Source organism: Sebastes fasciatus, chromosome 12 (assembly GCF_043250625.1).
Source record: "Sebastes fasciatus isolate fSebFas1 chromosome 12, fSebFas1.pri, whole genome shotgun sequence".
NCBI lineage: Eukaryota > Metazoa > Chordata > Actinopteri > Perciformes > Sebastidae > Sebastes > Sebastes fasciatus.
Genome location: NC_133806.1, coordinates 11422465 through 11436617, shown reverse-complemented (window position 1 = coordinate 11436617; position 14153 = coordinate 11422465). Strand labels below are relative to the sequence as shown.

The 14153-nt window shown below is 39.3% G+C and overlaps 1 protein-coding gene across 1 annotated transcript in view; it reads left to right on the top strand.

Annotated features, from left to right (window-relative positions):
- grik3 (glutamate ionotropic receptor kainate type subunit 3) overlaps window positions 1-3483 on the top strand; it is a 113440-nt gene extending 109957 nt beyond the window's left edge. The window contains exon 16 of the mRNA XM_074653104.1: window positions 83-3483. Within this exon, the coding sequence (XP_074509205.1) occupies window positions 83-277 (195 nt within the window). The 3' untranslated portion in view covers window positions 278-3483. The remainder of the gene's footprint in view (window positions 1-82) is intronic.
- Window positions 3484-14153: the final 10670 nt, after the last annotated feature.

Genomic DNA, 14153 nt, shown 5'->3' with positions numbered 1-14153 from the left:
TAAGGCATTTACCCTCACGTCCCTTTCCCCTCTTCTTCTTCTTCTTCTTGCTCCCCTCCCCGCATCCTCCCTTTTCGCCCAGAGGTCTTTGTGCAATGCCATGGTGGACGAGATCAAACTGTCGTTCACCTGCGAGAGACGGGTGAAGCACAAGTCTCAGCCTCCAGTCATGGGGAAGATGGATGCAGTGATCAACATGCACGCCTACAACGACCGACGACTCCCGGGAAAGGACAACATGAGCTGCAGCACTGGGATGACTCCCGTCTTCCCATGACATTGTGTTCCCCCCAGGGCAAGAACCTCCTGAGCAACGTCTCGGGGGCGATGCCAGAGACTAGAGACAATGGCATAGACGGGATCACCAGATTCACCATTAACCACAGTGACATGGGGACACTAACAAAACATGGGCATCTCAAAATGGCAGCATCAGCCACACAGGTATGACAAAGTTCACCACTGTATTCCAAACCACAAGAGGTCAAAATAATATTTGGGGGAGGATCTGGGAAAACAGTACACCCAAATAATCAGTTTCAAGTCTGATGTTTACGTGCGCAACACAAAAAACACAAGAAAATACACATCGTTGAAGGAATCTTCAATCAGTGAAAGGACTGAGAATTGTATTGGAAAATATGGACCGAAGCAAGAAGAAAGGCTTTGTTAAGAATGGCAATAAATGACAGATATACACGGAGGACGAGGAAGAGGCGTTTCCATTAGAGTTCAGTTTTGCCACACGTTAAAATTATGATATAGAGTTCTCACCTTATCCTGTTAATTTACATAAAAGGCCTTTGACGGCAGAAAATAATGTTACCTCAAACATGTTGTCTAGACTCCAATGGTTATCTTTGAGTCATAAGCTGCGGGATATGACAGGATCTTTTGAAAGCATGGTTCACAGGTACACATATGATAACCTGTAAAGAACACTCATTTAGTATCTGCAGTACTCTTGTTGGTGGAAACCCATAGAGAGACACAACTGTTCAGCAGTAAATATGTTTGTTGAAGTTGTCATGTGAAATTAACCATATTGTTACACACAAACAATTAATCACTGATGCAGAGAATGATTTGAGCAGAAGTACATTTTAATGTCAAAAGGATTTTCTAAATGATTTAATTTTAATCAGTTAAAATATTGATTGCCAAAGATCTGACCATTCAACAGAACTAGATACAGAACAGTACGGGCCAATTCCTGCTCACTTAGCTTTTTCGAGAGCACTAATCTTGCGTTCAATGCAAAGTAAATTGGAGTGGTTTAAATGGGACTATTAAGGGATCTTGCTATAACGGTTTTCCCAACCATGCAGGGTAATATGTATCCAAACTAAATTGTAATTGGCACTGTATTTGATGGTTTTGCAACCACGCCATTTTCTATTGTTATCAACACTGTAATGTAAAACAATCATCGCTTAAAAAGCATGAGGAAAAAAAACATGGATTTCCTGATACAATGTCTTTCTTAAAACACAACCTGGGTACTGTGTAATTTCCAAAAGTATAACCACAGAAATATTAAGCAAGTATATGAACCAATTTCAAAAGTTTGTGGCCACCTTTGATGCGATAGTAGTATGTCTGTGCATATATGTAAATATGTTTTTGTATATACATATATGTACAGACTGGGTTGGAAGGCATTGGATCAGGGATTTTTGTTTATATCTTTGTTTAATAAAGAATTGTAAGTCACAGAGACAAAAGGTAAGAGACTGTGACCTAAAAAGTAAAGTGCATTTTTTTTAGTGCATTTAATTGTGACATATCCATCAAACTATGTGCTGGACTTGTGTGTCTACAGGACCATTGAATGTCCAAAGTACTTCTGTACACTTTTTAGAACAGTTACTTCATTTTTCATGTGTGATCTAGAAGCTTTATGGCAGAAAATTGGTTGTTTTACATTATGAGCGTTTATGAAAACTGAGCAAGTGTTTGGTGTTTACATGTGAACAGATTTTGAAGGTTATCTCAGACTTGAAAGTCACAAGGTTTTTTTTGTTTAATTACCTGGTGTGGACAGAGTAAATCCATATGTGTAGTGTGTGAACATGCTGAAAGATAATGTGGTGAATAGACAAAAGACAAATGATGATTTTGTGTGGTCATGTTGACTTTAATGCCTATTAGGTATGTGTATATCTTCAGCAAACGAACAGCAAACCTCTGTGAGGTTTACGTTGTCGATACGTCGAGACAAAAAAATCATTACTATCTATGATTCAAGGAAACTCCAATCTGTAAAACTTAGCATTGGTTTGGTAGAGATTCACTGTATAATTGTCTATCAATTCCCTTCTGCAAAGTAGAGTATGTAGATAAGATCAGCAGGAGAAAATGTATTTTGCTAAATTTATACTGTTATAAATGATTTCTGTTCACAGTCAAATATGTTATAGATGCTATTTATTTCGTTAGAGAGGTCACTTTAACCTACTTCCTCACTTTACCCCAGTTGCACAGCCCCAAACCTTGTTTATTTATTTAATGGAAATGCATTATATTATGGTATATTGGATTACTATCATCAAGATGGGAAACTGTATGTAAATCTTCATTTATGATGGCTGATATATTTCTATAAGGTGAACATGAAATGGAAATGTTGAGCTTCCCTAAGAATTTAGGGCACACTCTTAGAATAGGGAGAATAGGGTTTATCTTGTGTAACTGGACCTTTACTGCTCTTGAAATCCCGATCAGGACCTGGTCGAAAGTATGGCCGCGGCTGATGCGTGGTTATAAGATATTACTGTTACCCCCATGTGTACTGTAGCTTCCCATGCAGGTGATACAAAGACTCAAGTTTACTTGTATTTCACCTCTGTAATATGTGAAAATAATTGAACATTTCATCATAATCAAAATTAGTTGGAATTACAACAGGGTTTCTGATTTGGCTGATTCAGTCAGTTTGGTTACTGAATATATACATCTTTTTTATAAATTAATGTGAATAATAATGTCATTTTACACAAAATTGTATGAAACGTGAGAGAAAAGTAATGCAAAATGTAAGCTACATAACCTGTGTTCCATTAGCAGTGTGTGATATGAGTTTTGATTTTCCAGCAGTCACAACGGTATGCCTTTTTTTTATGTATACCTTTCTTTTGAGTTGCACAGCTTCTATCATTTGGCAGAAAACCTCTCAAACAATACGATACATATGTTGGTGCCAACCAGGGTTTTCTTTGTGGACATGCAGAATTTCTATGAATATAGTTTTTGTAAGGTTTTGTAAAAAAAAAAGGAAAAAAAAAACGATTTTGTTTTCCTAGTAACTGTATGTGTTAAGAGAACATTAGAATAACCGACATCCGAGTAAAACATGGGGAACTTCAACAAAATATTATAGAAAAAGCTATTGAATTATTTTCTTTTTAACACATTGTGAATAATTCAATTGTACAGTTTGCTGTATGGGTTATATGAAGTTTTAAATAAAAAATATAAACTATATCTCCTGTTGAGCTACTGATTGATTGGTGTTGTGTTACCATGCATGGATTTAGCATGGTAAAGTGAAATATGGGTCTCTTTTATCTGGACACTTGACTTAACTATTTTTGGGCTCTCAATTGAGTCTTACAATGAACAGATTATTAGCAATGCTGTGGTTATGGATGCTTGGTAATATAGGCTTACTAGGCGTACTTTAGTGTTACCATTTAGAAATATTACATTAAGTAAAATATTGACAACAACTTCATTTTACAACACAGTATTTTTTATGCAGATTTTTCCAAATTACCGGCAATATGATTAGATTACACTAGATTAGATTAGATTACTGTAGATTAGGTTTTTAATGACCCCAGTGGGGATCGCAGCACTATATAAGATGGAAGAAGATAAAACTAACGAACATCAAAAGTAAAGTGAATAATTAAAGCAAGTAAATGTATTGAAAAATGATTTAAACAAATGGAAAATCTGTAAGTGATTATGTTGTATCCTTATTTCTAAGTTTTCTTTGCTGGCTACTATACCAGATATCAGATGGGTGAATTCAAGCATTCTTCAGATGTTTCCATGCATGCAAATATGAACGTATCACTTACTGAAATAAACTAATTTTGTAAATTGCAGATTTTCAGGACATTAACAATTTTCAAATTATTATTTCCATTAAAGAAAATAAAGAATGCAACACATTGTCCATCACTTGTACTCATTTATTTATTGTATTTTTCATAAAAGTGAGTGTACGTGATGGACAGTGTGCGGGATTCTTTGTTTTATACAAACAGATGTGGCTGATGTTTGGTCAACAGAACATTCTGGGCCAAATATCGTGCTGATCCAAGTATTGAATATCCACCATTTAAGGGTTTTTACTTTTGGGATTAAGTACTTCCAGGCAGCATTATGTGACTGAAGGTCAAATTGAAGGGACACATACACATAATAACATAAAGCAATGGTCTTAGCTACATGACTTTTATAATAAGCACAGTGTGATTTGCCTCAAACATTATTTTGGTCAAACAAAGTAAAGCAGATAATACTATATTGCTCACACTGAGATAGATTAAATATGAGAAAATAGATGAGCTGCCTACATTGGTAGCATAATACAGGTCGGTAACTAACAAACAGGCTAATGCATGTGGCAGTTCTTTGTGCCGAACACAAAAAATGGAGGAACCTTTGAAGGCTGAACATCTGAAGATCTCTCAAAAGTGACTCACGGTAGACAGAATTATTTAGTACCATTAAACCTTCCTGTCTTGTACTAAATAAGAAAAGCAGTCCACAAATTCAAAACGGTATGTTTGCATTACGTTTGCATGCAACAGCTGCTGCATAAGGCTGCTCAGGTCCTATCATGTAAAACACTGCAAAACTAGAGAGGGAGAAAGGAATAAACATGTGTGCTTCAAATGGTGTTCATGCATGAATGAATGAATACGTGTTGTGCAGTAGCCAAACGACTGCAATAGGGCAGAGATTAACCTTGCTGGCGTTAAGGATGGCAGACGTGCGTGTTAAAAAAGCAGGGGAAACCCCAGGCCATGGCGTTGAGGAGCAGCGGGCGCATAATGAGCGATGGGCAGGGGCCTTGCGCCTAATGGGAAGATTTATTATCTCTCACTATCAATTAATCCCTTCGGACAGACCGGGGCCAGCAGGAGCGCATCAGGAGTATGTAAAAGAGAGAGAGAAGGGGGCGGGGGGGGGTGGAGCGAGGTAGGATGGGAGCCAGCCAGATGAAGAGAGAGAGATGTGAAAGGACATGAGAGGTGGAGGGAGCAGGAGCAGTGGGGCGAAATGAAAAAAGATGGGGTGAGAATAGGAAAAAGGCAAGGAGAATGAGAGAATGATTTGAAGATACCCACACAGATTTGAGAGCTGCACAGACGGCGAATGGAGAAGAACAAAGGGTTAATGACAAAGTGAAAAAAGAGGTATAGTCGGTAATAAGATATGAGCAAGGTAAAACAATGCAGAATGAGATAGAGGAGAGCAAATGATGAGTGAAGCAACAGTAGATAAAGAGAACCCAAGACCACTATGGGAGACTCAGGGAACATAAAACTGAATTTTGAAGATTGATTCAACACTATACGAGCTACTTTGTGCACATGCTTTTAAAGATTAGCTATATGTTCAGTTTGAAAACACTAGAGCTAGACTGGTGGTGCAATAACGTAGATAATCTCTGGAAGTAGGTCAACGACTAGACTATTTTAAGAAATGAGCCTTTTTGAAAATAAACTACACGGTTACTAAATGGATTTTAATGAAAAGAATCATTCCATTCAAAGGCAGTTGTATGTGGTTGTGCTCAATTATGTTAGAGTGGCTTTTAAGAAAAGGGACATTTTCTTTTTTTATGATGGAAAGTCTATGTTTGATTTAATGTTAATGGGACTCAGCCTAATGTAGAGCCATAAACTATTTATCTAGAGTGGTTTTACATAGTGTTCCTCATGTTGTGAATAGCAGAGGCATGGAATGACATGAGGACTTTGCAGTACCTTTACAGTCCTCAACATCATGTCCTCAGATTTATTCTCACATATATATCACTGTACTGTACCATGTACGATAAGTGAAGTGCTGCACGGAGAAAGTACAACCTAAAGCTGACCTCCAGCGTCTTTGCCATTATGGAGACTGCTTCGGTCTGTTGCTCATGCGCGCTCGTGGCGGTTTTTCTCACTCTGATGGCACATGTCCAGACCAGCGCTCTTTTTGATGACCTTGACAGGGCCGTCAGCGGGTGATGTTCTGCTTGACACTACGGGGCGATGTGCTGGAGCCCGATGGCTGTGCATCATCGGCCCATTTGGGGGTGAATGAATGCCCGACCTGTGCCATGCCCGTTTCTGTGGATCCACTGGGTGAGAGAAGCTGCACCAGAGGATTGGCTTGATGGGAAAGCCACTGAATCTTATTATAGGCAATGACATCATCCCAGAAAACTGAATTCCCTCTAGGAAACGCGGAATATGTACCTGTAAAGGATGCAGCTGAATAAAAAATTCAGCTGGGGGAATGGAGGTAGATATCACCTTCGAACAGAGGAACAGAGGGTTTAACAAACCAGGATAGGGAAAGTTAACTTTAAAATTATAATCCTTAAAGGAGCAGTGTGTAGGATTTAGTGGCATCTAGCGGTGGGGTTGCAGACTGCAACCAAATGAATACCCCTCCACTCACTCCTCCCTTTCCAAGCGTGTCTGAGAACTACGGTGGCCTTCACATAAAAATACGAAAGGCTTTCTAGAGCCAGTGTTTGGTTAGTCCATTCTGAGCAACTGTAGAAACATGGCGAACTCTGTGACGAGGACCTGTTCCCTATGTAGATATGAATGGCTCCTTCTAAGCTAACAAAAACACAATGATTCTTGGTTTCAGGTGATTATACACCAATGTAAACATAGTCATTAGGGCTGTCAAATAAAAATATTTAATTGCAATTAATCGCATGATTGTCCATAGTTAATTGCAAATTAGTCGCACATTTTTTTATCTGTTCAAAATGTACATTAAAGGGAGATTTATCAAGTATTTAATACTCTTATCAACATGGGAGTGGGCAAATATGCTTGCTTTAAACAAACATGTATATATTTATTATTGGAAGTCAATTAACAACACAAACCATGACAAATATTGTCCAGAAACCCTCACAGGTACTGCATTTAGCATAATAAATATGCTCAAATCATAACATAATAAACAGGCAACAACAGGCAACAACAGCTGTCAGTGTGTCAGTGTGCTGACTTGACAATGACTTGCCACAAACTGCATGTGATTATGATAAAGTGGGAATGTATGTAAAGGGGAGACTTGTGGGTACCCATAGAACCCATTTTCACTCACATATCTTGAGGCCAGAGGTCAAGGGAACCCTTTGAAATGGTCATTCCAGTTTTTGCTGGCCAGAATTTAGCGCAAGTTTTATTTAGCGACCTTCGTGACAAGCTAGTATGACATAAACCAATGAATTCCTTTTTCTAGTTTCATATGATGCCAGCATCTTCATTTAGCATTAAAACTGAGCCTGCTTACTTAAAAAAAATCGCAATTTGTGTTAAAGCATCAAAGAAATTAGTAGCGTTAAAACAAATTTGCGTTGTCGAGTTAACTTTGACATCCCTAATAGTTATCAATTTTAAATTCAATTTATGCCAATATAATCCTTCTAAATGCTACACACTGGCCCTTTAGGGTCAAATCAAACCCCGTTTTTGATAATATCTATGGTCGTAATTTTTCAGTAATAGCCACTCGGTGTGTTTTCACATTCTGTAATTACTTCTCTATATAGTAGATTTCATTGTTAGTGGCGGAGTCCGCCATTCCTGCGTTAGATTCAGATTGCCTGCACATGCATGAGGGATTCACAGGAAAAGATGCATCATGTCATACAGCGTTACAGTCATTTTATTTCAAAGATATCAGCCTCTTGTTTATTTGTCAACACTTCTTACTTCTGCAGCTTCATAATAAAAGCGTTTAACTCGCGAAACACGGGGTGGCGCTGACAGCAGTCGATCATCTTTAAAAAACGTCTACAACACAAGACAAGTCATTTTCTGCATTTTTTTTTGTCAGTGGATGATTTCGAATTTTTGCAAAGGAGTAATGGCACAAAAAGGAGCCACAGTGAGCTGTTACATGAAAGCGACACACTGAACATCTCCAGCTCCTCACAGGGCAAAGTGTATTTTACAATTATCGATCACGCGCAAGTGATGCAAGTCAAACGTCAAGATTGTATTGACTCTGATACATTTTCACTTTCACACGTGGGCAGTGTGCCAAAGAAGCTGGATTACAAGACCATTAGAAGGTCGATAGCACTGTCCATCCCAATAACGTTAAAAATGATAAACAATTAATGAGTGTGTAATTACAGCACACCATGATGCTCTAATGAAGTGGTAACACAGAGGGAATACTCATGCATATTCTACCTTCCATAATGAGCTTGGCATTAGGCTACATGTATCGTATTTGTACAGCGAGACACCATATGGCAGAACGTCTGAATGAGAGAAAAAACATTGTTTATTCCAGACCATGTCTCTTTTATTGCAAATCACTGGCACCACCAGTATCAGAGCTTTATCCTCACACCATCATGTTGAATTATCCATTTGACTTTAGGTGAAATAGCCTGATAGAGACATTGCCCATGAAATGCCTTAGTGACTTGCTCTTTCTGTTCTCTGTCTTTGACCCTGATAATGACTGGAATCGAGGCTTTTCATGAATACAAATATAGAACTGGATGAAAGGCAATTTTCTCCAGTGTACATAAAATAACACCCTTGAACATTTAATGTGGAGTAGTGTTTGTCAAGAAGGTACTGTGCTTTTGCAGTTTAACATTGCGTTGTGCACTCAGGGGCACAACACCTCTTCATTTACGTAAATCACTCAGTCCTCTAGAGAGCGAGTCACATGTCAATGAAGCATACTGTAAAGCTTACACTCACTATTATCACTATTAAGCGAAAAATTTGAATGCACATGATGCAATAATAACATGTTTAAAATGCAAAATGGTTTGTCCCAGCATCTGAGACTTTACCGAAAATTGTGCAGCAGACAAAACACATGCAGTCAGCTGCAGTACCGAGGGCAAAAACACCTTGTTCAAAGGAGGTGTCAGGCAATGATAAGACTGATTCAAGCTGACATGCGGGCCACAAGTACACAAAGAATACCCTCAGTACAACAGTAATGTGTAAAGGGCATCTCATTAATACACAGCTCATTGAACCTTAACATTAGCCAGGTTAAACCAGTAAAGTAGCTTAAGCTGAAGTGTAACAGTGTGATGGAGGATGGAAAAATGCTGAAAGGGATTCTACTGCAACATGCTGATGAGCAAGAATGTGATGTGAACAACATAACGCCATCTTGTTATCATTCCACCATTTCACACCAATAAAATATAATTTGAATACCAAACGTCTTGCTTTCTACAAGTAGCTTTAAAGTACCTTTACAAATGGATAATTCAGGTACTGTGCAGTTGTAGATGTTATACTACATTAGTTACCCATATCACTGCTTAATGGTAACATGGAACATAAATATATTCACATACATAAGACATAAAATGTTAATTTCTACTTGCAATTATTACGGATGCACTGATACCAATACTGGATCGGCTTTCGGTGATAGTGGGGCCGAACTATTAAATTAAATTCTATGTTTATATACTATAAAGCATACAGCTTATTAATTAAAGACTGGTATCGGATCAGTACTCGGTATCGGCCGATACCCAAAGACCAGGTATCGCTATCAGGCATGAAAAAGTCGGATGGGTGCATCCCTAGCAATTATTGTATTGATAGTTGAAGGCAGAGGGGAATTGCTTCGAGATTGTAAGCAAAACCTTGAGGTGGAAGCAGATATTATACAACAAAGTAGATATTATCTGTCCCAAGATGGTTTCAGGAACTTAAGACTCCAAAAGCCTTCATAACTTATAACGCTCGCTGTTTTCAGTTTTGCTCAACAGTCAGAAAAACAACCAGATTTGTTAAAGTGTGCTGATTTGAAGGGATTTCCAACCAGATTGTGTGTCCCCACATATCCATAAATTGTTGTGTTTTCTGCTGTAAGAAGACTAAACATATTAGCCCACAATGGATCATAAACCAGCAAAACGCCTTTGAGATGAGCTGGATGATATGTTGACGGCATGAATGTTTCACTGAAGGTACTTCAGAAAATGTTAGATGTTAACCAGTCATCAAAGACCCCTTTGAAAGCTTCTAGCGTCTTGTTGAGTCCATGCATAGACAAATTCTGCTCGAGATGAAACAGGAACAGCTTTGCATCATTGTCACAGATGCAAAGATCTTAAAAAAACGAGCTTCATCCAACTGCAGAGCTGTAAAGCTCGTTGCCAGCAGGGGGCATTCGAGTTAAAGAGCTATTAACTTCCTCTGGGAGGTGCTATCACTATCTACGTCTGTAGGATTAAACTCATGGATGTATAAAGAGAACTGGATACAGTGTTGGAGGCGGGAGCCCGTTCATTCCTATGAGAGTTGCTCAGTGTCCCATGAAGCAAAAATGGCTCAAACGCCGAGTGATAAAGTACCCGGATCATCCGGCGATCTTCCGCAACCACTGGGCCCATAGAGCAGGCGCAGTAGCGTTTCCTTTAACCCCGCCTCCCAGCCTTCTGCTGAATTACGGATGTCTCTTTCCCAATATAAGTCTATGGGAAAAAGTATTTTTGGGCCCAATGGCATCACGTGACGGACACGGAAGGTGTAGTACCACTGTTTGACCACTACGATAATTTGCTTCAAAGCCCGGCACTTTTTCTTGGGGCTTGATTAAACTGCAACTGCAAATCTGCAGTCTGCCAAATGTGAGTCAGTTTGTGAGCGAGACTGAGTTACTAGCCAGTATCTCGAGCTGCTTTGTATCTAAAACAAAACAGATGGATCCTCCTAAGTGATCCTGGCTAGGTTTATCAAATATTATGACCACTGAGTATGCTTTTTTTTAAGGTTTGGATTTGTTTTTTAAGTCAGGTCTCTCTCATCATCAAACAGGAACTCCAAACCTCTTTGCTCGCTTCTACCTGAGGATATACTGTCAGTGTTTTATCCCAAGGATGCTTGCAGCCTACAGCAAGGCTGTTTGATGTTGGCTCAGGACCAGACTTCATTCGGTTCCATAGGGGGATGAAGTTCACCAGCAGATGATTTGCTATTCTCTATCAAACTCCATCCTTACAGTTCCATCCCTCTGCTTGGGAAGCTGCCAATCAGCCAGCATGTAAACCTCCCTAAAATGTGCTTACAACATACAAAGAGTGGAGGTGAAAAAAAACATTGAGATTGCGTAAAGGCAATGTTTACCATTTATGGTTTGACTTAACCTTGACCACTACGGGTGAACGGGTTTGTGCTGGCTTTCTCATGCACAGCCTTGTCAGTTGTGAGCTAAAAGTATATTTTCAGAATTGGCTAACAGCAGCTTCCCTGGCTTGGCATATTCACTATAATGACACCATCACGATGATAAGTTTAATGGACACTTTCTTTTACTAGAAAAGGATGAGGCCAATTTTGCATGGCAGAGAGGAAGTAATTACCCCAGAAACTAAATGTAAGTATGTCTTTTGCTATTGTTGCCTCCTTAGTAAAACATGAAACATTCTGAGTGATGGAAGCCAAAGAGCCTCTCTTCTCTCTCTTCTATAAGAGGACGTTATGGACAGTCCACGAGGAAGGTGCTCGAGGGTGTCTGGCTAGCTGGGGGAAAGTTTATGGGCTGTGAAGGCCAATTTGAGCAGCCTGCAGATGGAGTCCAAAACCGCCATGTCACGTTCCTCCCTCTATCGCTCTCCAGTAGAACGTTGAAGAGAAGGAAAAAAAAGCCACCATCACCAAGGAAACAAATCTCCTGTTCACAACTATTTGACATTTGGAGTGGTAGTGGCATGGATTTGTAAATTGCTCATTAATATTAAATAAGGAAGTGACAGTTGGAGAGACTTGGCATACACTCTTGGCACCTCCAGCAGGATTGCAAGTGATGGCTGGGTGCTTTGTTTAACCCAATATGTGGTGGTTAAGTGAAAGAACAGCTGCTTTGGACCTCTAAGACCAAGGGTGCTGCTTTGCAGTGTCGAGATAATGTGGGCCAACTGCAAAAAGCTATGAATTTTACAGAAAGGTAATACCTGTTCTATTTTCATTTTATATCTATCATTGAAATACAACTATTTCTCCATTTGTTTAGATAAATCAAAGTCCTATTTTAACGGTGACAAATGCAAAATGTGCTATCTTGAATATTCAATAGACTCCTGACATCTGAATGATAATGAATGTAATGTCTTTACTGTTATTCATGTATTCATGATTAGTCTTTTAAATTATATTCTGATACATGTCTGTTCAGGGTTGGTTTCAAGTCTTTTGGATCTGTTTTCTGTAGTAGATCTTGGCAGGGTTTCCCCTTGTTCCAGATAGTAAACTAACATCACCTTATGCCACACACTAAATATGCAGTTGCAAACGGAGCCGCTACACTGTAGCCATAAAGCGCATGATTAAAATGTGTGTCTTGCTTTCAGTATTTATGGCAAGATGACTTCCGCTGTGCAAGACTGGTTTTAATATCCACACAAAGCTACAAAAATGTTAATGTGTAGCCACTGAAAATAACAATTTATGTCCCCCATTGTGTTTTATTTTTGTGGCTCCGTGTTGCCTGTGTTTATGGGTAAGGCCAAATGTAAAGTCATATTTAATTACAGAGCATTATTGCTCAATGAGGCTTTGTTAATGCAAGCTAGTGTCTCAGATATAAAAGATAAAGAGACAGCACCTGTAGCCTAGCACAAATGGGACAGTGTAGTACCATTTTTGGTGAGATGGAATAATTAAATTTATGAGTCCATTCACAGCAGTGAATTTGAAGGTATAATGCGTTCTGTATAACTCTTGATTAATGAAAAACTGTATTTTGTTGGTATTGTTGTTTGTTAAATGAAGGCGATCAGAATTAATATGCATAAGGAAAGGGACCTGGAAAGCTGCTCACTGGAACTCCTCCAAGCGCTCAAGTCATGCTTTGCAATAAAAAAGCCTCCAGGTTTGAGAGAAGATTTGGGACACCCACTACAATTCCACAGCATTGCCTTTGACGTCCCCGACTAAAAGACCGTTAGGAAATGCTGTTTGGCATGAAGCGAGTGGCACGAGCTTCGTTGGCGGTTTGTGGCATTGCATACGGGAAGTCCTTCAAAGTCAGCCGTCGTGCCGCAGGCAGCATTCTAATGAGGTCATCAATAACCTGCAACAGCTGCTCAGAGAGAGAGACCTCATCTGTTAAGCTCTAGCCACTAGTGACTCTGCTGTAACTGAACAAACAGCTCGAAAATAATGAGAAGTATTCTATGGAACATACAGCACCACTTTACTATGAACCATTAATTGGTGGAACAGCAGTTAAAAAGTGACAGCGATGACAGTGAATGAAAAGGTTGTAAGTAAATCCCTCAGGAGCTGTCACTAGTCCATTGTGATACTTTGGTAGAATGAGCCTCTCAGAACGAGGCAACGGTAAACATGTCACCCGCTATGAAAGGATGCAGTCCCACTTTGGGCCAATCAGGAACAAGTAAACAAACTTTGTATCACCCTCCCTCATAGGCAGGTGGATTTTTAAAATGACAAAACTCAGGCTTTTTTTGTGTTTCTCATTATTTTCAACCACAGATCTATAGACATATTCACAAACTCGGCCATGGGACACATCATTCTGTTGCATTTGAAGATCCGCAGCCTCTAAGGTATTGTGCATTATGTGCAATAAATAAATGTGCCAATGCAATTTTGAAAATGTGGTCCAAAAGCAATGGCATACCTCATTCCAGGATGTTTAAACTCAGATTAGCAGTATCAGAGATACCATGACTGATGGATGGGCGCAGACAGAACGGAAGATGGATAAACGAGGGCCAATCCACAACCTTTGCCATAATTCATCATGGGAAGACCAACAGTCTGCCAGTCTAGAAGAACTGGTTGGTTTCTGGTGTCTTATAGCTAGGTATGCGAGAAGGCCAAAGTGACCTTCTGGTTTTGATATTGGGGGCAATATTTGGATGAATGTCTTCT